Below are 26,201 nucleotides of genomic sequence, written 5' to 3'. Positions count from 1 at the left end.
CAAATAAATATTTTTACTCTGATAAATAAATGCACAGATTTTCTTACCTTCCTATTAATTATATTAATAGGCTGGTTTTGAAGTTTAAAAAACAACCAAACAGACAAATGCTTTTCAGTGTTTCCAGTTTGAAAAATTGTTGTCATTAACTAGTAGACTTCTTACTTTGTGATGTTTCTTTTATTTGCAATGTATACATAATACAGGCTCTGCTGGTAATGTAGTGCATGACTATGGTCTCATTCTTTACCCTTTTGAATCAGGAACTATTAACTGTTTTGCTTCTTGACTTTTGTGAACTTGGAAATAAAGTTTTGCCTTTTCCATGTGGAAAAAAATTATTTCCTCTCTTTTCTTCTTGCTTGTGCTTCATCCACAAATTAATATAGGTGTTAGATGAGTGTGAATTATCACATTTAGCTTCTTTTTTTTAGATTAAGGTTGTCTGAGGGCAGACATCTTTCGTTCTTTCTCTTTCATGCCTAATACTGTTAAAAATGTCTGAAATACTTTTCAAATGGCAGCAGCATTTTCTGTTGTTTGATGCTATTGTCTTTTCTAACACCGCTGCTAGATTGCAGCCTTTTGACAGACTCTTTTTAACCACAAATACATTTTTATTACTTGCCTGCTTCAGTCTGCTTTCAAGCCCTTTATTGCAAGTTCATGTATGCTGTGGCAGGGTAGATGGAGAGGTGACCACCTCCCACAACAGCAGATTGGAAACTTCAGAGCTCAGCCAGCCATACTCTGAACAGCAGAGGATAAGATGAACCTTTCCCCTGTCATTCCTTTACGGACAGAGAGTAGTAGGGTTTTTTTTTGTGTGGTACCATAGTGGCTGTACTTAGTTTGTTTCAGATTAGTTTGTAATATGATCTTATGTTAATAAAGCAGAAGCGCTGTGGAAGAGTAACAAAGGTGTAAGCTTTGTTACAGAGGCAAGCTAGCTTCAGTGAACAAAACCTAACCACGCTGTGTAGGCAGTCTGCTTTCTGAGATCATTGTACTGTATTAAAACTAGACTTTTTTCCCTTTTATTTCCTTTTTAATGGTGAAAAAATAGTGAACTGTGTGGGTTTTATTGCTTCCTTGGATCTGTTGTCTTTCTTGCCTTTTTTGATCAGGTCTTTATTGCCGAAAGTAATGTAAATCTTTATTAGTTGTGGCTCCAAAGAGATATGAAGGTCTGAGAAGTCTATCCATTACTAATGCTCTGTGCAGATTTAGAATATTTTTAATGATCATGTGTCAGAAGGATTGATTTACAGGCAATAAGTTGGCAGTTTGTATTATTTCTACTGTATGACAGTGGGGAAGACATATATCAGTAAGCAGTTGAAAAATGTTAAATGCCAAGGATAGAGGGGAATATGTAGCTTGAGAAAGAATGGCTAGGAATAAAAAGTAAACTAGGAAAATAAATTACCTGGATAGATATCACATAAAGCTGTCTTGATGAAGTATCATTACTTTTACATAGAGTTATTATTTTTTTAAGTGTTCCTGAAAGGGAAGAAGCAATTTCAATAAGAAATCATCAGAAGATATTTATAATCTGACTTAGTTACCTACAAGCCACATAATCTTTGATACAGATTGCATAAATCTTCTTAATATAGCCTATAGGTCTTGTATAGTCTAGAGAAATATCCTCCTAAATACTTGAAACATTTTGTGCTGTCTGCCTTTGAAAATGTGAGACTGTAAATACTTGGATAAATTTTGTTTTGAGCAAAGATGGTCCTTTTGTGTAACAATTCCCATGTATGTGATACCTGTATGGTGTCAATTATAGAAGTAGTAGTCCTGAGGTTTGTGGTTCCTTGCTTTGCTCTTTTTTAGTTTATAGTCTTTCCAGTCTGGTAGAGTTTAGGTATCTGTGTAGTAGCACTGCGTGGATTGTTAGTCTTTAGTTTTACAGGAATACTGTCAGAACTCTTCTTGTTTGCCACTGATTTTGAAGGTCTTAAGGAGAAAATTTCATGTAAGTTGGATGAACTCCTCTAAAAAGCAGGAAGTACACAGGCCAGCTCATTGCTACCAGAGTGTAAGAATGGATGATGAAATTGGAAGTTACTGGGAAGGTTAAATATTTACCATGTAGCTGTAAAAACTTCCAAATTGCCCTAGTACTTTTACTTGCCTTTTCAGACAGCATGGAAGGATATTGTAAGGCATTTACCAGATGAAAAGTAAGGAAAGAGGTTGATCTTATGCTCATGGATTCTATTCATAATTGCAAACCACTTTAATGTTGATTTTGTAGTTTGTCTCAAAAACTCCTTGTCAGTGCTGTAAGGATTACTGAATTGTGCATTTCTTCTCTTTTTTTTTCTTTTAGTTGGAACTAAATTGTTGTGTCTTCTTATCAATCTAGTCCTGGTGGAGCAGGATGTCCAATCGTTTCCGTAAGCTGAAGCTGACTCAGACATTGCGCCATGGATTTCCTTCCAATCAGTTTGTGCCTTTTCCTGATGAGCCTGAACCACTACTAAATTCCACCATAAAAGCAGTTTCACAGAGTGATACGGACGCCTCTGGAAATCTTGATGCTACTGCAGCTTGGATTACAAATAACAAAGCTAGTGGTAAAGCCACAGTTGTCTTATGGGAAATGAGCTCTCATGGGATAGTCAAGATGATGCTATTTCTAATTTATTGATTCAGATTATATTTAACTTAATATAGCTGGAAATATATGAAGTGTATTTGTAGCACAGAGAGAAATGTTTATGTTCATGAATGTTGATCATACTGAACATGAATGCAGCATCATTTAAGCAGGAGAATGGTAAGATAAATGATGTTACTGTTCTGTAGCAAATGCCATTAAGGTGGAGAGTAGGGGCGGGTCACTCAAATGTTAGTATCTTCAATTAATTTGTATATTGGAAACAAGTAATTCCAAGAAGAGAAGTCAGAAAATACCAAATTGTTGAGTACATCTAGTGAAAATGTAGAGTTCTCTGTGCAAGACCTACACAGTTTGTGATTTGAAATAAGATTGTTGGCTTAACTTTAATTTAGGTACATGACAGTGTCACTGGAAATCTAAATTGTGTGTGCTTACTGAGGGCAAAGCTGTTGACTGTTTGAAATCAATAAGCTATCTTTAAGAACAAAAATAGGAGCTTGAAAGCAACCCAGTGTAATTTATGTTTTTTATATTATTTTTATATTAAATATTTATATTTTATTTTTCAGGTGTGAACCCTGCAAATGGAGGGAAGGATGATGAGTTATTGACAACCATGGTATGTTGCAGTGCTCTTGGTGTGTCCAGCCCAGTTCAGAAGGTCGTGCAACCCACATAATTTTTCACTTTTTTACTTGCTGTCCAACTCACTGTTAAAAAGAGAGCTGTCCTTTGGTTTTGGTCACTAGGCATGAGCTGACAGGCTGCAATACATCAGTAGTTCTTAGAGTAGGGAGTATTACAAGTAGTAATGGAAGCTGTTCACAAGTATTGACTTCCTTTCAAGAGCTACTCATACCTCTGTGTGTGTATGTACCTCAGCAGTGAATTAGTAAAATAGATGAAACAGACTGAATGAATTGCTGACAAACAGTATGCTGTGAGGAAAATGTGAATGGAACATCACAGTGTGAAGGTGAGAAGTTAGTAGTAGAAGCAACTATGAAATACTTAATTTTGAATATTTATTTGTATTACTCTAATTCTTTTGTTATGCTGTAGCTTTAAATTCCTGTACATCTTGCTCTCTGGAGAAGTCGTTAGATTTTAGTGGTTATCCTTTATGCTCTTTTTGAAGAAGATTCAGTGATTTATTATGTGACTGACAGAGCTCCAGAGAACCAAATTAGTTGTGCTGGTGACTTTTTTTCTCTTTCTGGAGAGCAGATGTAGGAGGAGCAGGCAGTTGTTTACTGTTTCCTTGTGTCCTGCCTGGGAATACAGAAAAGACTACCTCATTTGTTTGGAAATTAATTACTCATACTAGTGTTAAATGGCATTTGAAGTAAGATTCATCCCGGTAAAGGAAGAGGCAGTTTCTGGCACTTCATGAATTGTATTAAAGGAATGGGCAGCCCGATAGTAGGTGTCAGAGCATCCACTGGATTGTCTGTTGCTGTGCATTGTACAGTGTCAGAAGTACTGTTTTTGTGACCTGTTTCCATTTTACTTTGTTTAAAAATGCATTTGTCTCTGCCTTTTTATTTAACTTAAAATTTTGAGGCTGTCAGTTCCCAGTTGTGTTTCTTGACAGGCTGCTCTTTCCCCTTTTGTTGTTTCCCTCTCGCAGCTGAGAAGCAGTGCTCCGTTCACCAGGCTGCCCAGTGACAAGCTGAAAGCAGTGATCCCACCTTTCTTGCCACCCTCCAGTTTTGAGCTTTGGAATTCTGACCGACCGCGACTCAGCAAAGATGGCAAAGCTGAACAGATGAGAACGGCCTGGCCACAGAAGGCGATCAAGCACGATTTTAACAGCAGTGGGAACTCTGATATAGTAAGCAAACAAAATGTGTACAAAATGACTGTTATGTTGAGGCGTTGCTTACTGGAGAGCTACTCTGTGCTTCTGATTAGAGATGACTTTAAAGGCAGTGTCTCAGTAGTGCTTGGTCCTTTTAAGGTCTGCTGTTCGGAGGAATATGCATCTCTGCAGAAAGAACGTAATTGGAACAAATGTTTTGTATGAAATGGAATGACCTGTTTTCTGTTATCCAGAACAAAGCCTTAACAAATTGACTGCTAACTACTAAAGTGGGCACTGGTTCTACTTGTATATATTAGTTGCCAAGGTAGGTATGGTGAAGTGTGGCTCCCATTTGGAAGAAAAGTAGAGGTGGAGGAAAAGAATGAAAGTTTCTCGATTCTCAGGAGCTGAAGGAGAGGGAAGAAATATCAGAGGCAGAAGTATACAGACAGAATATTCTGAAATGTTAATAATAAAATTGTAGCAATTAGTCTTCAAAGCATATAGCCATGTGCAAATACTTTAATTAGGGGGAAAGTCTGAATAAATAATTTCTACAGAAGAAGCTTACCTGATTCTAAAATCATTTTAGTAAAAGCACAAAACAAAAGGAGAAGAGCTTGTTTATCTTGAAACAGGAAGCAAAACAATCTTGACAACCTTTACTTTTGTAGATAGTAGGAGAAAAAGAAGTGTTTACTCCCCTGACTTTTACACTCTAATGGCCAAGTGTAGAGAAGAGTTTATTTTACTACTCCAGAACTGTATTTCATGTCAGTTGTAGAAATGGGATAATGAAGACATTTCAGGAGGGTCTTCTTTCTGTCTTACTTTTGTAAGTGAAAGTTAGCTTAATTTTAATTAAGGTGGTTTAGATGGAATAATGTGGAGTATTAGAAGGGAAGTGATGGATCACAGGAAGGCAAATTTTCATTATTGTAAAAAAGATGATTGCAATGATGTAAGTGGATAATTGGCACCCATATATAAAGAGCAGAGGAAGCATTGCCGTTGATCCTTCTGTGAGGGAAGAAGGGTTTTGCTAAGGGAATAGGGAGAAGGAGAGAAGCCTAGTAAGTCAGAGTTGGAAGAAGTGTTTTGAGCAACAGAATATGAAACATGAAAAAGCTGAGCTGCAAGAGCCATATGTCAGATGTTCGGCAGTGTCCAATGGTGTAAAAGTAGAAGAATTGAAGTAGGACATGGACAGTTAACAATAGCCTGTAAAATGATGCAGGTGATGTTTAAGTTGAAGAGGACATGAAAATGCAACTAGAGGAGGGAATGTTTGTGTCACTTGTTGCAGCTGAGGAAGAAACAAGGATATGGTGGATGCGAAGTAGATGGTAGCTGTTTTGTAAGGTGGGAAAGAAAGTCAGGATTCTGCAGGAAAAAAGATTTCAAGTGATAATAATCCCTCTTTTCATAATAGTGTGTATATTGTCTTTCAAGTGCATTGTGTGTTTATATCAGTATATCTTCAATATATTTGTATATCCAAACCAACATTGTTTCAGATACCCTATGTGTTCTTCAGTGGAAGTTTCAGAACTTGCACAAGATGAAATAGCAGTTGAAGTTTGATTTTTGTTTCCCTCTAAGAAGGAAGATGAAAATGATTCTTCTTTTTGTTTTCCAGACGTCTATTAGCAAAGGTAATAGACCAGTCAAGTTACCAACATTCGCAAGAAGACCTGCATCTCCTTCAAATTCTAATAACTTCAATCATTCTCCCCATTCTTCTGGTGGATCTAATAACATTGCAGGAATTAACAGACATGGAGGAGAACTGCATAACAGATCAGGTCCTGCCCTGCTTTTATTTTTAATAAGAAAGTAAATTTTTTTCCTGACTCAGCTGAAAAAATAGTGTTTGTGGTGATGGCTCCTGCAGCTGTATAAACAAAACTTCTGTAAATTGTATTGAAACAGGACTGGATTTTGGAGACTTACATAAGGGAACAAAAGCCTCACATGTTACAGAAGTCTCATAATTTAGCCCCTGTCTCAGAAAAAGCACGTTGGTCTTATCAAGTACACCTGTGATGAGGCAAATGGATACTTGCTCATTGTAACATACATTTTTTTAGAGCTGGTCTTAACCCATGTTGCTTGCTTTTTGTTTAAAATAACAATTGATTTTCAATTGAAAATAAAGCTGCATGTGTTGTACATGGCATAATAACAATATAGTGAAGCAGCTCATAAAACCTATATCAGAGACTTGTTTCATTCAGTCAGTTTTCAAAAGAGTGGAGGGATGTGAATTGAGAATTAAGAAATACTATGGTGTGATGGTTTTCTTGACTCTGTTTTCATTTTATTCTTTTCTTAGGTGGCAGTGCAGATAATGTTTTGTCTCAGATTGCAGCCCAAAGAAGAAAAGCAGCAGGCTTATCTGAACAGAAACCCAGCCAACAACATAGTCCAGTTCAGTCACCTCCTTCATCCACTCTGTCTGATTTGCAGAGCGCTCCAGTTGTTGGCAATGGACATGTTGTAAAGGTAATTTTTTCATTTCTAAATTGACTGATCTTAGTAGTTCATATCTCAGTTGTGGATGGTTGATCAATATAAGTGCATGACAATGCACAGCCAAGAAGGTCTACAAACCTCTACAAGTCTAGAAAAGATCAGACCTAGTGATAAAACAGAATTTTGCTTTATTAACAATTTCCCACTATTTTAAAACCAGCAAATACAGTACTTGATCTTAGGGTATACCTGAACTGTTAATTTTGGCTTCTCATACTTCTTTCTATGGCCTTCATTGACTCCAGTGTTTTAAGTTAGTTCTCTCTGGACTTTGCAGTAGTGCAGCTAGTTTTCCTCCAAAGGCACAACCTGAGTGCATGACTTGAGATAAGTCCTGCTAGAATCTGCTGACCACAACAGTATGCATTTATCCAGTCTGCTCCACAAAGTGTTATTTTTGAACAGTGTGACTATTAAGCTATCACCAAAGACAGGTTTTGCTTGTGAGTCCAGACTACATTATCTGTGGTGACTTAACTATCAGCTTCCTGGTATAGCTTTATTCTTGTGACCCGTCCATTTCCATGCATATACTTTGAAGTTAAGAGCTCCTTTGTATAAAATTGTTAAGGTTAAGGTTTAAATCATCAGAATCTATGGAATCAGGTTAGAATGCAGCATTGTAACAGGAGTCACTATTGAGAAATGTATGGGTTTATTCCCACAGGGAAACACTATATTTCAGAGACCAAGAAGAAAATCTGGGGATTTAGTTCTGATGTCTGATATTCGGAATACAGTAAAAAAACATGACTAAGAGCAAAATTTCTCAACTTGGTTGCTTGTGTAATCCTAAAACAGCTTGTTTTGCTTTGTTTTGTTTGCTTCTCATCTTCTCTTGGAATTCTTCTTGAAAATTTGCCCAAAGAAACAAAAAATGGTCAGGGTATAAAATCATTACACTTCCTATCTCATTCTGCAGTCTTACATGACAGCAGTAAGAAATATGTGCATTCAATTGGTCTATATCTATGATAAATGAAGTTACAGAGTTGTTCAGTGGGTTAATGGCAATTGCTGGACAAAAATCAGAAAAATAAATGTGCACCTACCAATGCCAAAAGAGTTTCTGCAAATAGTCACTTTGTCTTTGGTCTGTCAGTCCTGATTCTGAGGAGACTACTTGCTGCTTTTCAAAGATGAGACTGGGAGCTAAAATTTGTAATTCTGCTGGGCTCTGAAAAGCTATGGGCTCATACTGCTTCTCTGGCACTTAATAAACTTTCCTGCCTTTCTATCCTGGCTAACTGCTCCCTGGGTTATAAATGATCTATCTCTTTCTTTCATGTAGACAAAACTACTTTATTACCCTCTTTCTTCAGTAACATCTCCTCTATTGAACAGCTACCAAATGCTTATTTCTTTCAGAGGTAGTCTAACCAATGTATTTATAATTAAACTCTTAGCAGTTCCTCTCAGCTTATTTATATCTTGGAAAATGTGGTGGGTTAAAAACAATCTTCTGAGACTAGCTCAGAAGAAGGTCTGGAAGTAAGATAAAGCTGTACTTTACAGCAATCTAATTTTACAAGCATATATACAAAATGTATTTACAATTATATACAATTATGTACCATTTAGAAATAATACAAACATCCAATCCAACACACCCCACCCCAGACAAAGAAACCCTGGAAGGGACCAACACCATCTTCTTCATGGAATCATAAAATCAGTCAGGGTTGGAAGAGACCACAAGGATCACCTAGTTCCAACCCCTCTGCCATGGGCAGGGACACCCTACCCTAGATCAGGCTGGCCAGAGCCTCATCCAGCCTGGCCTTAAACACCTCCAGTGACAGGGCCTCAACCATCTCCCTGGGCAACCCATTCCAAGATCTCACCACTCTCACGTTGAACAACTTCCTCCTCGTGTCCAGTCTGAATCTCCAGCTTTGCTCCATTCCCCCTACTCCTGGTGTAGGATAGAATATTGGAGGAATGTTACTATCTAGTAGTGTTATCTTTCTAATCTGTGTTTTGTAGACTTACAGAGTCATTAAGTTTGAAAAAGACATTTCAGATTGTTGAGTCCAACTGTAACCAAAGCAGCGTAACCACTGAACTATATCCTAAAGTGCCACATTTACACATTTCTGTTTCAAAGTCAAAGATAAACCTGCCCTGGCACAGCTTAAATCCATTTCCTGTCATCCTCTCACTCTGCCCTCACCAGCCTTGTTGCTCTTCTCTGGACACACTCAAATGTCTTCCCTACACTGTGGTGCCCAGAACTGAATATAGTACTCAAGATGTGGCCTCACCAGGGCTGAGTACAGGAGCATGATCACTTCCATGCTTCTGCTGGACACAGTTATCTTTCATTAACTAGAAAAGTTTCATTTATGCCATAGCAGTGAAGAAAAGTTATCAGAGAGATGAGCTACTGTCATTATCTCTTCCTCCCTTTTTACCCAGCTCAGCTTGACTGAGCAGAGATATTTTAAGTTAACCAGGAAAAAATCACCTAAGACAATTTTTTAGATCATGTCATGTAAACAACAAAATGTATGAAGTCATGTGTAGATTGAAGAATTTAGGAGATGATGTACCTTAACTTGCTTTGGAAAACACTAATATACATACATATTCTTATTCCTCATTTTAATTAACTTAATTTCCTTTTTTTCCATGCCTCCAAATTGATTAAATGTTTACAAAAGAGTTAATAAAATTGAAAATTTGAGTCATTTTAGATAATAAATTCTAAGAGTTGACTGGAAACTTTCATTCCAGTGGAGCAAGGGGTTTAAATACAGTTTGTGCTTGCTATGTAGTTCTGGTTGATCCAGCATAAAGTGCTGCTTCAAATCAGTATCTGATATACTTTAAAAAGCTTTAATTAAGGCTTTATTTGTTTTATTAAATATCTGGATTAAAAAGAAGTGTTTTCAGAGTCAAAAGTAATTTCAGCTTTTACAGAAAGAATTATTGTAGTGCTTCTATTTATGGTATTGCTTTATAAAAAATCACTTCCTTATTCCAGAATTACAGGCTTAATAAATGTTTTTTTCTTGATAAATTTGAGGGGACAGACTCTAACCTGGGATAAATCAGTATGGCTCAATATGCATCAAGAAGCTTTTAGTTGTGACTACATGCTCTGCAGAAATTATATGCAACTTAAGTGCTATTGAAGTGTCATATGTGTGTAAACTTTTTTTTTTTTAAACTGAAATGTTTGTATTATTAACTACAGCAAAAACTGGAGATGAACAAAAGGCCTCCATCTGGGACTTCATCTACATCTAAAAGTACATCGCCAACTCTCACACCTTCCCCATCACCCTCCCCATCTCCTAAGGTTCACAATGCAGAGTCCTCCCTCTCTTCATCTCACAGACAGGGCAAGAGCAATGGTTCCAGCAGTGGTACTATTACAGAAGATGGTAAGTCACATAATTAAACAAGATGAGTTAATGAGAGCACCAAGCATTTAAAGCCAGAACTGTATTGGGTTAGTGTGTATCCCCACAAGACTGAGAACTTCTTTCTCTCTGGAGAAGTTGTTTTGGTGTTTCGTACTGTGAGATTGGCATTCCTGCAGTAACTGACAGTTGATCTCCCAAAAGGTGTGACCCATTCCATTTGAGGAAAGATCAGTACTGAGTTAGCATAGGGCATGCAGGTAGCCTACTCTTACCTGGTCTTCCTTCCCACTTTTATTGCTTAAATCCTGTTTTTCACCCTTTGCTGAGGGTACAAAATGCTTTCTTTGCATTTGATTTTTTTAAAATATAAATACTGTGAAGCATGGCACTACAGAAATGCAGTTTTGATTCACAGCCAGTCACAGCTACATGCAGTTGATTTTAAAAGTGGCATTGCATTTATTTTTTTACTTGAAAAAATAGCCTTATTTGAACCTTACTTTTAAATTTAGGTCAAAGGAAAGAATATTACTGTTTTCTCAATAAGATTGCAGCCTTTCAAGTTTTATTCTTAAAAGTCTTAATTACAAGACTTTATTTTTTGAAAGTCATATTTACTGTAGTGGAAACAGGATATCATTTACTTTCTTTTCTTCTGTAAACATCTAAAAAAGTGGAGAAAAACCTCCACAAACAAACCCCATGATGCAGAGTCATTTAAATAAGAGATTATAGAATACCAAGTTGGAAGGAACATCAAGGATCATCTGGTTCAGCGTTTCTTGCAAAAGCCAAAAGTGGGAAGTCCCTGCAAGAGGCATTTTATACTATTTTGGGGATTTTTGAAAGTGTCTGTATTGGTTTTGTTTTCATTTATGCTTTGTCCGTTGTCATTGTACCTCCATTTGATGCCCAAGAAAGGTGATATTTGACCCATCTTCTGTTCTCTTCATGGCTTAGCTGTAATGCAATCCTTACATATTTCAGTTAGTACCATTATATAATGATTGCTTCATAACATGAGCGTTGGTTTAGGAATATATAAGAAAGGGAAGGTAGCTTGATGGTGGGTGAGATGGGGATTCTCTAAGCTATCAGCTGCTCTGATTTCACCTGTTGCAGCCAAATATTGTGACTGCTCCCTGAGCACTATGATAGTGAGCTTCCTCTGTAGGAGAGGTAGTTTATCAGAAGCCTAAGTACTTCCTGGGTTCGTCATACTTGTCTTTTAATTCAAGGACTTCTCTTGCTGTCATGTGATTTAGCAGCAGCTGTACAAATGTTCATAGGTCTAGCAGTAATCAGAAGAGTAAGTACAGAAGCCCTACAGTGTTAACTTTGTTTTACTCTCAAGTAAACTTAAATTAATAAAAAAATAGATTTTCTTTGCATATTGCTGCGAAGGAACAGAAGGCAGCAGGGCTCAGAGGTGTGCATGGTTTCTTTTTAGGAAACCACTTGGTGGACCATCAACAGCTTGTCCCTATTCTGAGAACCAGTGATGTAGAGAATCATGAAAGACAAAACCATGTGAGAGTAAAAGGAGGCTCTGAAAACTTGGAGAAAGGTAATCTTACCCTACTACTACAGAGTAGTACAAAGGAGGTGATGAATAGGAGTAATGCAGCAGAATCAGTAAGAGCTCTGAGAGCCTTTTCTTTCTTCAGAGGTGTAGGTAAGGACATAGAGGTATGAGTAGGAGGAGGTGGAGGTATGAATAGAAGAAAAACATAATATAAAAGCAAAGAGAAATGTGTTCAAGAATTGTGAAAGATAGAGGTTTCAAGTTTTGTTCAGACAATGCATAATACAGGAGCTGGAAGAGGGAAAGAGGAAAAGAAAACATGGAAGACTTTTAGCTGAAAATATTGTGTGAAAGGTGTTAGATGTTGCAGTTTATGACAACAAGGCTCTGGGATTAGAGACCCTGGAAGTTTCTTCCCATATCACAACCTATGATTAAAGCATACTGTGAGAAGACTATCAAAAAATGTTAAAAAAAAAAGTTTAATAATATATCTAAGAGCTTCTAACAAAACTTTTATTTTCTTCCTGTAGATGATATTTTTAATCAAATTGCATGGAAAAGTTCTTCTGGTATGGTTTTAAAGCTGCTTGCCTTTTCCCATGGATGAACCTCACTTGTCAGGGGTCTAAAGCTTTTAGCTTTTTAGCCTTGCCAAATCATTCTAAGCATACCAAAGTAATTGGACCTGAGGTAAAAAAAACAAAACCTTGGCAGAAAATGAGAGTCAACTAGAATTTTTCACTTCATTTTTCAGTGGGTTCATCTATATAAAGAAGGAGGCTTCTAGAGTGGTGCACAGAAAAGTGTGCCCATCTCAAGACACTTGAAGTCTTCAGAGAACCTTGACTGAAATTCTCTTTCACATTTCTACTAATTATGAAGGAAGAGGGACAATCAAAAGACAAAGAAGTTAAATAAATAAAAGCAAAGTATATTTGGGAATGGAAAAGTGATGTTTTTACAATGAAAATGAGCTTATATGGGAAACATTGAATATAGATGGGTTGTGTAATGTAGTCATTCATTTAATTTTGAATTTGGATTTCTAAGTTTGACTGACCACTTTGGTACTTCTGAGGGGGGAAAAAAAAAGAAGTAGTCACTTGTGACAGCAAAGCAATAAAAAGAAACAATCCTTAGTTGAGAGAGGTAGTGTGTAGTTAAGAGAGGTAATGGCAGGTTATTCTAAAACTACACTTAACACTTTTTAAGTGCCTAAACATGTGGGATGAGTCACTATCAGGACTTCCCACTTTGGTTTCCCTAAACTTTGAGACGAAATCTAGTGCTGTTGGCCTTAAAAGGTAAGCATATGAGACTTAAATTCTGCCCAGATTTCATATTAGCTGTATTTCAGCTATGGGTGTTCAAGATGCCTGGATGTCAGGCACGGAATAAGAAGAGGTCCAGGTTTTAGGAGGGCTCTGCAGAGGGACCTGGACAGGCTGGATAGACGAGTGCGTGATTCTGCACCTTGGCCACAGCAACCCCATGCAGTGCTACAGGCTGGGGACAGAATGGCTGGAGAAAAGCCAGGCAGAGAGGGACCTGGGGGTACTGGTTGACAGCTGACTGAACATGAGCCAGCAGTGCGCCCAGGTGGCCAAGAAGGCCAATGGCATCCTGGCCTGTATCAGGAATAGTGTGTTTACCAGGACCAGGCAAGTTCTTGTGCCCCTGTGCTCGCCACTGGTTAGGCCACAGTTCTGAGCCCCTCAATTTAAGAAAGATGTTGAGGTGCTTGAATGTGTCCAGAGAAGGGCACCAAGGCTGGTGATGAGGCTGGAAGTATCCTTTGTCAGGAGAAGTATAGGCTGGATGTTAGGAGGAAGTTCTTCACAGAGAGAGTGATTTCCCATTGGAATGGGCTGCCCAGGGAGGTGGTGGAGTCACCGTCCCTGGAGGTGTTCAAGAAAAGCCTGGATGAGGCACTTAGTGCCATGGTCTAATTGACTGCATAGGGCTGGGTGCTAGGTTGGACTGGATGATCTTGGAGGTCTCTTCCAATCTGGTTGATTCTGTGATTCTATGGAGCACAGCCTTATGAGGAGAGGCTGAGGGAGCAGGGGGTGTTCAGGCTGGAGAACAGGAGGCTTGGGGGTTATTGTCCTCTACAACTACCTGAAGAGAGGTTGCAGCCGGATGGAGTTGGTCTCCTCTCCCAGGCATCCAGTGACAGAACAAGAGGACACAGCCTCCACCTGCACCAGGGCAGGTTTAGGTTGGATGTTAGGAAGAAGTTCTTCACAGGAAGAGTGATTTGCATTGGAATGGTCTGCCTGAGGAGGTGGTGGAGTCACCATCCCTGCAGGTGTTTAAAAAGAGGCTGGATGAGGCACTTAGTGCCATGGTTGAGTTAATTAGAAGGTGTTATGTAATAGGTTGGACTCAGTGATCTTAGAGGTCTTTTCCAACCTCATTAATTCTGTGATTCTGTGATATACCCTTGTTCTATCAGTGTTTTGAATGAGCAGCTGAGTGGTTGCTTACCCTACATGTGATCTTTCTGGATCATGACATGGAAATACACCGTTCAGTTCATTGCCTGCTGAGGCAGTTCTGCTGCCTGACCAGTGTGATCTGGGCCAAACACCAAGTAGTGTAGATGCTAAGTAACTGAAGTACCTATGTTGTCCTTAGTGGTTTGGTTTTTTGATGTCTTTTCAATGAGGAGGAAAGGGCAGTACAAAAGAAGGATTTTATCCTAGCAAGGTAAGACTAGATGGAATGAAGAGTATACAGAAGTGAGAAAACAGTAAACTCATCTTTTAATTTCTGATGCAGAGTCAATGTGATTGGGATTTTGTTACCATGTTTCCTGTGAGGAATATATATTTAAATATATGTCTTCAGCAGTTAACAATGCAGAGGTCACTGACATCTTTCCTGATCTATGGGATGTTTTTTTGTTTAATTGTTTGTTTTCTTCTCTGTTATTTCAGATGAGCTGACTGGCATCCTTAAAAAATTGTCACTTGAGAAATACCAGCCTATTTTTGAGGAACAAGAGGTATGTATTTTTAATTATTTTTTCTTGTTGTTAACTCTTTCAGAAGAGCTGGGGTGCAGCACACATTGCATAAGAGTTGTGATTGGCAATCTCAAATTTAAAATTCTACAGCCATTTCTGGTGGCAGAGAGGACCTTGAAAGATGTACTCAGTAATATTCAAGGCATTCTTCAGGATGCTGCAAATGTCAGTACTTTTTGCACTGAAGCTACGATTTTAATATAGGTAGGTGCTTCAGTGTGGGTTTTTTCCCACAGAGAAAGGTGCTTCAATGTGGGTTTTTTCCCACAAGGGAAGTCATTCTGCCCCTGTACTCTGCACTTGTTAGACCACACCTTGAGTACTGTGTTCAGTTCTGGGCCCCCCAGTTTAGGAGGGACATTGAGATGCTTGAGCGTGTCCAGAGAAGGGCGACGAGGCTGGTGAGAGGCCTTGAGCACAAGCCCTACGAGGAGAGGCTGAGGGAGCTGGGATTGTTTAGCCTGGAGAAGAGGAGGCTCAGGGGAGACCTTATTGCTGTCTGCAACTACCTGAGGGGTGGTTGTAGCCAGGAGGAGGTTGCTCTCTTCTCTCAGGTGGCCAGCACCAGAACAAGAGGACACAGCCTCAGGCTGCGCCAGGGGAGATTTAGGCTTGAGGTGAGGAGAAAGTTCTTCACTGAGAGAGTCATTGGACACTGGAATGGGCTGCCCGGGGAGGTGGTGGAGTCGCCGTCCCTGGGGCTGTTCAAGGCAGGATTGGACGTGGCACTTGGTGCCATGGTCTAGCCTTGAGCTCTGTGGTAAAGGGTTGGACTTGATGATCTATGAGGTCTCTTCCAACCTTGCTGATACTGTGATACTGTGATACATTCTGTGCTTTCTATATATGTCTGTATCCAATGTGGCTAAACAGTTTATAGGGCATACTGTGTTATCCCTGGAATCACAGCTGACATATTTACAGAGGAGAGCAACAGAGTGTGAGTCATTGAGATGGCTCCTTGCTCTTATTTCTCTGTTGTGAGTAAACAAGAAGTGGATTAGTTTGGGGAACCAAAGCATCATTGTAGATGAGACCTGTGACAGTGACTTACCTGAAGGATTTAGTGAAAGTAAGTTTTGATGAAAAGATTTAAAACTAATTCATTACAATGTTTAAGACAGCATCAGATGTAAAGAATAACTGCATGTGTGTTTGGCCCAAGGCAGAAGTAGTGAAGGGACACACAAAATCAATTAACATTGCTGCAGAGTTCAGGATACAGCACCACAAACACAGATTATTTAGCTTTATCATAATGCAAAGGGCTAATTATTGTTCCCATGCATGATAGGGAAAGAAGCATTTTGTAGAACTGCATATGCTGTACATGTGAAGGTTATATCAATATCAAAAATTTCAGATACTTGTTCTTATCACAACACATCTTGTACATGAAGAGAGCCTACAAGAAACTGAGGAGGCACTTTTTACAGGGGCTTGATTAATGATAGGACAAAGGGGAATGACTTAAGCTGGAAGAGAGAAGATTTAGACTAGATAATAAGAAATTCTTTACAGTGAAGGTGGTGAAACACCAGAACAGGTTGCCCAGGGAAGTTGTGGATGCTTCCTTTCTGGAAGTGTTCAAAGCCAAGTTAGATGGGGCCTTGAGCAGTGTGGTGTAGTAGAAAGTGGCCCTTCCCACAGCATGGGGATTGGAACTAGGTGGTAATTAAGGTCCCTTCCAACCCAACTCATTCTACGATGTGTTGATGTAATTAAAAATAATAAATGAACAAACCTCAGGTCATCCTCAGGAGCCACTGGAAAAGTACACAATATTCTGAAATTCCAAAAACACTTCAAGGGGAGGGAAAGGAAAGAGAAATCTTTGGGTAGCTTCTACTCTAAGTAGAGGAATTTTCATAGAGAGTATGTTTTATATTCATAGAGCTTATCTTAAAAAACCTCAATATTTGATGTATACTGTGATAATTAATTGTTAGCAACAGATTTAAAACCTGACAACAGACTGGTACATTGACAAAATTTTCTGTGCATGAAATTTACAGTAAGCTGGAGAAAGCCCAGACACTTTTGACCTTTGATAGTCAACCTTTGCCTAGGTAAATTTGTCTTTTTTTCTTTTTCATGTCTAGGTGGACATGGAAGCCTTCCTTACACTTACTGACGGTGATCTGAAAGAGCTGGGTATTAAAACTGATGGATCAAGGCAGCAAATTCTGGCAGCTATTTCTGAACTAAATGCAGGAAAGGTACATTTTGAAGTACTGTACTTGGTAAACTAATTCAGGGTTTGCTTACGTTGTTATCTTAACATATGTTTCAAGATTTGGTTGAAGCTATTAGTTAGAAGAGCCAAATTACTGTTTTCATTTGCATATTGAATATTGATTTCAGCGATGCCACGAAAAGTAGTCTGGCCAGTATAGGCCAGCTACAGAACATAATGTGAAAGGAAAGGTCTCTGTTTTGTTTAACAGGTTTTGATTTCTCTGTGATCAGGTAGATAGCACCTACAATTCCTTACAGGTTTTTATTGCCTTTTAATTTAATTCAGATGTAAACAAATTTGCTAACAGTGGCATACAGTAAGCAATGTTTGTGTCAGATGGATTGTGAACTGGAGCCTTTCTTTATTCAGGCCTGATGAGACTTCTCAGCTGCTTTTTTCAGTTTTGAGGTGGTAGGGTTAATATTACCCCTCCAATTAAAATCACCAGACTAGCTCAGAGGATTTGGAAGCAAAGTGAAGCTATATATTTACAGTAAATCTAAAAGCATATAATACAATGCATATGTACAAAATATATTTACGTTTATTTATAAGTATTTACAAGTGACAAATAACACAGAGATCCTCCCCACCCTGGACAAACCCAGAAGGGGCTAATAGCCACCTTCTTCTCCTCCCAGAGATAAAACCGGGCCCCACTGTTATCTGCTCAGCCAAGGTTAGTGTAGCCACATAAGATCAGCCAGCACGGACAAAAGAAGAGGAGGAGGCAGGAAGCATCACAGCCAAGAACTGTTTGTGCAACAAATTATATACTAATCCAGCAAACAAAGGAAATGATACAGACTTACCTATTGTTTTTCTTTTATAGGTATTGCACCATGCTGTAAAGCTAGAAAGGAGATAACTGAAAATGTTTCTATTAACGTCTGGTAGTTTCAGGAAAACATTACTACAAGGTTTTTTAGCGAGGTTTCTGATAGGATTTGTTCCTATTTCTAACAGTACACTGTGACTCTGTGGCCATAGACATGCATTTTGGCACTTCTTTCTTGGGTGAACTCTTAGTAAGTTATTTTAAAACATAAATTCACAAATGCTTTATTTTAATTTATTGTACTTTTGCAGGGACGAGAGAGACAGATTTTACAAGAAACTATACACAACTTTCACTCTTCCTTTGAGAGCAGTGTTAGTAACACACGGCCTCCAAGTCATTCCCAGTGTAAGTAGCACCTGAAATTAATACTGGTTAGAAGACAGAACGTGACAAACAAGCCAGTTAACTGCTTTTTGGGTTAATGATTCATGTGTGTCTTACTGAGACTGCAGAGGTGACTGCAAGATGAAAGGGTAGATTATTTGTAAGACTTTTATACAAACCTCAGTATTAGCTGAAATAAGCATAAGTTTTTGTTAGGCATTATTAAGCACAAAACATGGATATAAGTATAGAGAACTATAATATACACTCTACTATATATAGTGTGAATATGTCATGAGTGGGAGGTGCATTTCTGTGTAATTCATAGTTTACTTTTGCATGCTATTCATAGGAGACAATTTTTTCAGTGTGATCAGGTAGATTAAATGTATTTAGGGTTTACAATTCAGCATACTGGGTTAGATAGCTGTGTTAATTATGTATTTAGGTATGTGTGTGTTTAGTTATTTTGTATAATAAATATTTTTATATGATTGTTTCTTTGGAATACCTCTGTTCCAATGACCAGTGCTAAGTGCTGGAGAAACTGCCTTTTAAAATGTACTATCTATTATCAGAATGCACAGAAAGGTGGTGTTGACCTGTAACAAATAAATACATGTACTACAGTCATCATTAGATATAAAAGCTGCAAATCTCTGACCTGCCAGCCAAATGAGCTAAAGGCAGGTATGCATCTGATAGGCAAGGTTAAGGAATGAGGCAAAACCTGTTCATGTGTGGGTTTCATATGTGGGTCCATGTTTTAGGAGGAACATGAAAGCCACTGAATGGCCTTGAAAAATCGATCATGGTAAAGTGTGACTTAGTGTCCTTCAGCTGCTTATTTTGGTGCTTGCATCCAATCATAAAATAATGTTATCTGTTCACTGGTTTATATTAAGTAATATTTCAGGTATTGTATTCTTTGGGAGGCCTCAATAATGAGCAGGTCCTAGTTGTTCCAGTCTCAGTCAGCTGATTATCCTTAGGTGTGTAAAAGTAGGTACTAACTGCAGGTCTTCGGTTGTCTTGTGGAAAACAGGGCAGGGCTGGGGTGATGAGTGTCTGCTGCTTTTTGTATGCCAAATAGTCTGCCTGCCAGAAAGCCACCATCAAATGTCACTATGCATTGTGCAGCATACTTCCCATTTTCAGAGTAATCAGCATGGGTGAGAACTTCTGGATATCTCTTGATAACATCCCAAACTTGAAGAGCCTCTGCTGTAGGTACTAGTAGGTGAGCAGAAGCTGCTACTTGGGATGTAGTAACATGTTGTGATTCACTGGAATGCCTCAAGAACTGAAAAAAGCATACAGATGTAGCATGTCTCCAAGCAACTTGCTGAGCCTAACCACTGAGCTTAATAGTGTCTTGAAGATAGCCAAAGACCGTAATGGTGGCAGTGCTGGGGAGAATATGCTTTTGTAAGAATGGAGGCAACAGTTCTTCTGCTGTCCAGTTGACAAGATGCTGCAAGGAGGCTGCCATCAGAGGTTTAGCTTTTGAGGTTTTGTGTACGAGAGCTCCATGAAACAGAGCTGTGAAAGAGCAACAGAAGCAACTAAGAAGGCAGAGAAGAGATCATGTAGATGAAAAGATTTTTCTGCAGCAGATAAGCTGCTTTTTATTGAAAAATAGTAGCAGTGAGACCCTTTTGTGGGCTCTGGAACTTGAAATATTTTCCAGGAATGTCTAATAGTTTTGAGCGTAAGAGCAACTGGACTGAGTCAAATCCAAGTTTCATGATCTATTCAGCTTTATCATCTGATCTTACCTGACACTGGTGTGAAGAGCTGCTTGCTTTCATTTGCCATGCCCTGACTTCTTCATCTGAAGATACAGTGGATAATTTTTGCCTCTCCATTGCCTTTATACCACTAATGATTTTGCAGATACCTGTTGTAGTCAGTCATATTTTCTCCAGACAGAAGACTTAAAAGCTGCTCAATCATTCCCTATACCATATTTTTTTCTGACCTGTTTTCTATTATGTCCTTTCAGACTTGGAGGTACCAGCCTAGCATACCATACTCAAGATGCAGGAATATCATGATAGTGATGTATGTTTTTCAGTCCTATTTTGTTTTCAATTCTCTTATCCTTCCCTAATTGCTTCTAGTACTCTGATTTTTTGACTCTGAAGGCTGAACTGGTATTAGTTGGAACTGTCTCTTACAACCTATCTTATCTACTGAGTGAGCTCAGAGCTGGTCTATCATTTTATATAACTACACATACACCTTTTTTTCCATGTGCTTTAACGTCCTATTTGTCTTCATCAAGTTTTGTCTGTCTTACTTTTTGGGCACTGATGTCTCATGAAATCCTTCTGCCAGTCTTTGGTCTGCTTGCCGGTCTTTGGTTTGCCTTTATTTACATGGAAACATGGGAAAGTTTGCACTTCGCTCTGTATGCCTTTTCAAAATCATTAAATATCCTGAGTTAAATATCCAGATCCCTGTGAAATGCTAGTAGTGGAAAAAAATTACTCTTTAGTCTCACTTTCTCTCACCCCAAGCCTTGGACCTTGTGAAATGCCTTGTAAAAATCCAGGCATCAAGCCAAGCTGAACCTGTTTTATCTGCAAGATCGTTGGCACCTTCTAAGAATTCCAGTAGTTTGGTGAGACAAGACTTTTCAGATCCCTTTTTGATCCCCTTTTTTTGGTTTTCCACAACATTTTAGATTCTTTGTTACAGCTGATGTTGATCTGCCTCTTACTACTAGACATCTCATTGTTCTGTTCCTTGGAGCTTCTCTTAAACCACTACAAAAATTAGCATTTGTATCATTGCTTCTCAACTCTACTCCAATTTAAACAAGAACCGGTTCTCTGTACTCAGCAGTTCAGCTGCTTAATCCTTATGTTCCTCTAGAACATCTGATTTAGCAATTTATTTGCTTCATGTATTTGTTTCACAACCTTTTGTTACCAGTACTTCAGGTTAAGATATGTTGGGCTCCCACAAAAAAAAAAGGTTTCTGAAATGGAAACCTTCCCAAGCTTTTTCTGGTGTAAACAGAATTCTGTAGCTCATTACAATCTAATCATGGATTGGCATCGTGGCATCTGTAGCTGGCTGCATCCAGTGATGTGTTTCAAAAGTAATATTTGAAAATTTTATGCTTTTTTCATGGTCCACAGCCACCATTTTCTCTACAGCTCATCCTAGGAGCCTGTCTGGACACCATTAGCCAGAATGACATTTCATGATTTGTCCTTTTAGGAAGCTAGATGTGGCTCACAGGATAATAAAAACATCCTGCTCTTCCAGCTGTGCCAGCAGCACTGTTTCACACCTGTCACTGTGATTTCTGCAATATTTTGAGTAATTTTAAAAGCTCTGTATCTAAAACAGTGGCTGCCAGTATAGCTCTGCTTCTGTGAAGTTTCCAGTCTGTAGGGGTGCAAAGAAGATAATGAAATACAATCCAAATATATCTATAGGACCCAGAAATCAAAAATCGGGGAAAATTGCTAAAATCTGACTTTCTGGAAATGTAGGTTATAATTGGGGAAGATCTGTAGCCTAACTGCCATCACCAAGCCTGGCAATGTCTACAGATCCTACACTATTCCCTGTCCATGACTTTGAAGCTGCCTTAGCTTCAGTTCCTTCCAAAATGTCTCAGTTCACACTACTCCTCAAACCTGGTATGAAATGGCACCAACAGATGTAGTAAAGCATCCAGATGAGTGTTTCTAGATTGGAAAAGATAACTGGAGTGATTATGTATGTTTACACTTGTAAGAAATGTGGTAGCAGGAAAAGCAGGAGAGGTAGAAACAGAGCAAAACCATCAGAAGTTGACGTAAAACTAATTTCACTTAACAGGCTTGTGTAGGGAAGATAGCGACTGTTCTTTTTGGTTTGTTTTGGTTCTTGGGGTTTTTTGGCAGTTCAGAAGCAGTTGCTGGTTTGTTTTAGGCTCAGATAGCTTCTGGTTGAGTATCTCCTGCTCAGGTCATTGCTTCTGAACTTGCTGTAATGCTACAAGAACTCTTGGAATAGTTGTTGACGAGTTGTTGGATTTTGGCAGATGAGTTATTTCAACTATAATAAAACCCACTGTTGGGAGAAAGATTCCTTTGTACATTGATTGCTCCCTGAGGGAGCAAGTGAGATGATTCTGCTGTTTCTGTCAGAATGGTAGAGAATTCTTGCTCCCTATGCTGGTGTATGCTAGGTTGAAGTTACCTCCAAAATAAAAGACTAGCTCAGAAGGTTTGGAAGCAACACGAAGCTATATTTACAAGCAAGCTAAAATCTAAAAGCATAAAAACACAATGTATATGTACAAGATATATTTACATGCATTTATAATTATTTACCATTCAGAAATAACACAAAAACCTCCTTAGACGAGGGAAAAAAGTCAAATAGCTCCCCCACCACCACAGTAAGGGCGAAAGAGAGAAATCAGGCTCCACTGCTGCTATCTACTTAGCCATAAGGAGTCTCAGCCAAGTTCAGTGAAGCCATGCATAGGGACTAGGTAGCAGCCAGAGTGAAGAAGGGAAAATGAAGAGAGGATAGTTTGTTCAGCAAATTATATACCAAACCAGCAAGCGAATGGAACAATAGAGACTTATCTTTTATTTTTCTTTTGCATCCAATCTCCTATTTTGTTTACTTTTTACTACTTTTTTCTATTCAACATCTCTGGAATTTTCCTATTCTATGTTTATAATTCAGAATCAGGCTAGAAGGTTAGCTCTAAACCACCACACGGAAGTAACCGGGATAGGCTGTGCTAGCCACATAGTCCAGGCCTTGCCTGAACTGCAGAGGGCAGGTGACTGCCCTAGCTGTATATGGTGTTTTGGCCCTGGCTGGGGGCCAAATGCCCACCAAAGCTGCTCTGTCAGTCTCCTTCTTAAATGAGCAGGGGAGAGGGGAAAATACAACAAAAGCCAGACATAAGATAGAAGTAATTTAATAGTAACAATAAACAGAGCAATAGACTGCACAGAAAGCAAAAGCAGAGAGAAATGTTAGTCTCTACTTCTACCAGCAGATGGTGTTTGGTCTTGGGAAGCAGGGGTTTCTGCGCTTGATGGTTACTTTCAGAGGACAGACACCATGGACAAATCTCCCCAAACTTGCTTCTTTCACTTTGTTCTTGTATCTGAGCTGATGTCATATGGCATGGAATGTCCCTTTGGCCAGTTTGGGTCAGCTGGCTCAGCTGTGTCCTCTCAGCTTACTCTTGGACAGGGGAGATGTTGGAAAAACCCAGCCTGGGTGCTCAGCTCAGCTGTAGCTAAAATACTACTCTGTTATCAGCACTCAGTTACAGCACTGCAAAGCACAGCACTAGAAAGATGCTTTGAGCAGAATTAACCCCATCTCAGCCCAAACACACTGTGCTGTGATATAAATCCTTCAGTGGATTCACTGGATCCATAAGCCATTTAGATTACAGGGAGGGCACCATAGTTACTGTCCCTATTGTGAGTAGACATGAAGAGTGTTGCCATTGTCTCTTATTTTTATTTGGAATTAATTGGTGACTTTCAGAATAGTCTGCCAAAATTAATGAATTCCAAGAGTGAATGTTAAGGGCTTTTTTTGACACTTTGGTAATTTTCAAAGGAGAAAAAAAAGGACTTGGAAAATTGCCAGTGCATGCAAATCACCCTGTTCTTGATAAGAGAAGCTACTAAGAAGATACTGGTATTTTCTAACTCAATGAACTGTGTAAAACACAGATTTAGCTTGCCACTTCACTGTTTAAATTTAGAGCAGATGACCAACCCATGGAGGCATGAGGCAAGATGACTGCTTTGAGGAACAAAATGCTCCTCCTTTGTCTGGACTCCAACTTCAATGAAACAGCAAGTGGCAGCATGAAGTCGAGATTTCTGAGGAAATTACATCACCCCAGGAAAATTTTTGTTTGTAGTTTTAGTGACCTTTTTGCTTAAGCAATTCTGGTGAAAAAGAAAATTGGATTTCCTGAGTGCCTGATGGCCAGAACAAATTGTTTAGGGTTGAGGTTTCTTGGGGGAGGATTGAGGGAAGGTCAAAATTCATGGAGTCATGCAGTGGGGCTGAAGAGATCTGGTAGTGGTCTGCAGTTTAATTGAAAGAAATTCCACCAAAGGAGAGAGGGCTACATCTCAACACAGATGTGCCAAATCAGAAATGAAAAGCTGATAAAAGTTCATGTGGAATCTATAAAACTAAAAAGCAGCAAACCCAACTGAAATGATTTCTTCCAGAAGAGCAGAAATAAAATCCCATATGCTAGTTATATATATGTAAGGAAGTCTTCCTTTTTAAATCTGTGATAAAAAATGGAAACAGTTTGTGAAGTTGACTTGCCCATGTCTGTAGAAATTTCCCCTTTCTCCAAGAATTACATGAAAAAAGCCAAGAGTGCATCCAAGGTTTATACTCTGAAGGACACAAATTATCTGTTAGAGTATTAAGAAACCCCAAAGATTTGTTGGAAGTAAATCTAACTTCCAGTTAACAGATTTCACACATTGCATTGTGTTGGAAGGGACCTTCAAAGGCCATCTTGTCCAACCGCCGTGCTGTGAGCAGGGACACCTCCAACTAGGTCAGGCTACCCAGGGCCACATCAGATTTGACCTTCAGTGTCCCCAGGGACAGGGCCTTGACCACATCCCTGGGCAAACTGTTCCAATATTTTACTGCTCTCATTGTGAAGAACTTCCTCCATATGTGCAACCTAAATCTACCCTGCTCCAGTTTCAAACCTTTGCCCCTCATCCTATCGCTACAAGCCCTTGCAAGCAGTCCTTCCCCAGCCTTCCTGTAGGTCCCCTTCAGGTGCTGCAAAGCAGCTATGAGGTCTCTCCACAGCCTTCTCCTCTGCAGGTTGAACAGCAAGTTTTTTCAGTCTGTCTTCACAGGAGAGGTTCTCCAGCCTGTGATCATCTTTGTGGTCCTTCTCTGGTCCCGCTTCAGCAGGTCTATATCCCTTTTGTGTTGGAGGTCCCATAGCTGGACGCAGCTCTCACCCAGAGCTCTTGAATTGCTGATCATGCTTCTTTTGATGCAGTCCAGGATACAATTTGTCTTCTGGGCTGCAAGCATGCACTGCTGGCTTATGTCCAACTTCTCATCTACCAGCACCCCTAAGTTCTTTCATGCAGGGCTCCTCTCAATTGCATTATCCCACAGCCCGAAGTTGAGGATTGGAGTGACCCATAGGTTCAGGACCTTGCAATTTTCCTTATTTAGCCTTGTGAGGTTCTTCACAGGCCACCTCTCCAGCCTGTCCAGGTCCCTCTGGATGGCATCCTGTCCTTCAGCCGTAGCAATTGCACCGCTCTGCTAGTATCATCTGCAGATTTGCTGAGGTTGCACTCAATCTCTCTATGTCACTGATAAAGCTTTAGCAATTGCACTGCTCCGCTAGTATCATCTGCAGATATGCTGAGGTTGCACTCAATCTCTTTATGTCACTGATATTAAACAACACTGGTGACCCCTGAGGGACACCACTTGTCACCTATCTCCCTCTGGATGATGAGCTGTTAATCATTACCCTTTGGATGTAGTCATCCAAACAATTCCTTACCCACTGAACAGTCCACCTATCAAATCCCTATCTCTAGAGAGAAGGATCTTGTGGGGGACTGTGTCAAAGACTATGGAAAAGTCCAGATGGATGACATCTGTTGGTCTTCCCTTGTCCACTAATATAGTTACCCCATCATGGAAAGCCACAGGGTTAGTCAGGTAGGACTTGCCCTTGGTGAAGCCATGCTGGCTGTCTCAAATTACCTCCCTGTCCTCCATGTGTTGCAGTATAGCTTCCAGGAGGATCTGTTCCATGATCCCAGGCACAGAGGTGAGGCTGACAGATCAGTAATTTTCAGGGTTGTCTGCTTTACCTTTTTTCTAGAT

The 26,201-nt window shown here is 39.3% G+C and overlaps 1 protein-coding gene across 2 annotated transcripts in view; it reads left to right on the top strand.

Annotated features, from left to right (window-relative positions):
* Positions 1 to 26,201, top strand: part of ANKS6 (ankyrin repeat and sterile alpha motif domain containing 6) — a 51,508-nt gene that overhangs the window by 20,923 nt on the left and 4,384 nt on the right. Inside the window, exons 7-16 of one of the 2 annotated variants that reach the window (XM_064150054.1) lie at positions 2,381 to 2,591; positions 3,208 to 3,257; positions 4,269 to 4,472; positions 6,082 to 6,247; positions 6,778 to 6,947; positions 10,177 to 10,366; positions 11,799 to 11,915; positions 14,819 to 14,886; positions 17,010 to 17,126; positions 18,236 to 18,332. In XM_064150054.1, the coding sequence (XP_064006124.1) occupies positions 2,381 to 2,591; positions 3,208 to 3,257; positions 4,269 to 4,472; positions 6,082 to 6,247; positions 6,778 to 6,947; positions 10,177 to 10,366; positions 11,799 to 11,915; positions 14,819 to 14,886; positions 17,010 to 17,126; positions 18,236 to 18,332 (1,390 nt within the window). The remainder of the gene's footprint in view (positions 1 to 2,380; positions 2,592 to 3,207; positions 3,258 to 4,268; positions 4,473 to 6,081; positions 6,248 to 6,777; positions 6,948 to 10,176; positions 10,367 to 11,798; positions 11,916 to 14,818; positions 14,887 to 17,009; positions 17,127 to 18,235; positions 18,333 to 26,201) is intronic. The other variant, XM_064150055.1, reaches the window with a different exon arrangement.

The sequence above is a fragment of the Pogoniulus pusillus genome, chromosome 10, assembly GCF_015220805.1.
Source record: "Pogoniulus pusillus isolate bPogPus1 chromosome 10, bPogPus1.pri, whole genome shotgun sequence".
In the NCBI taxonomy this organism is placed as follows: Eukaryota; Metazoa; Chordata; class Aves; order Piciformes; family Lybiidae; genus Pogoniulus; species Pogoniulus pusillus.
This window is presented reverse-complemented; position numbering and strand designations above follow the sequence as displayed.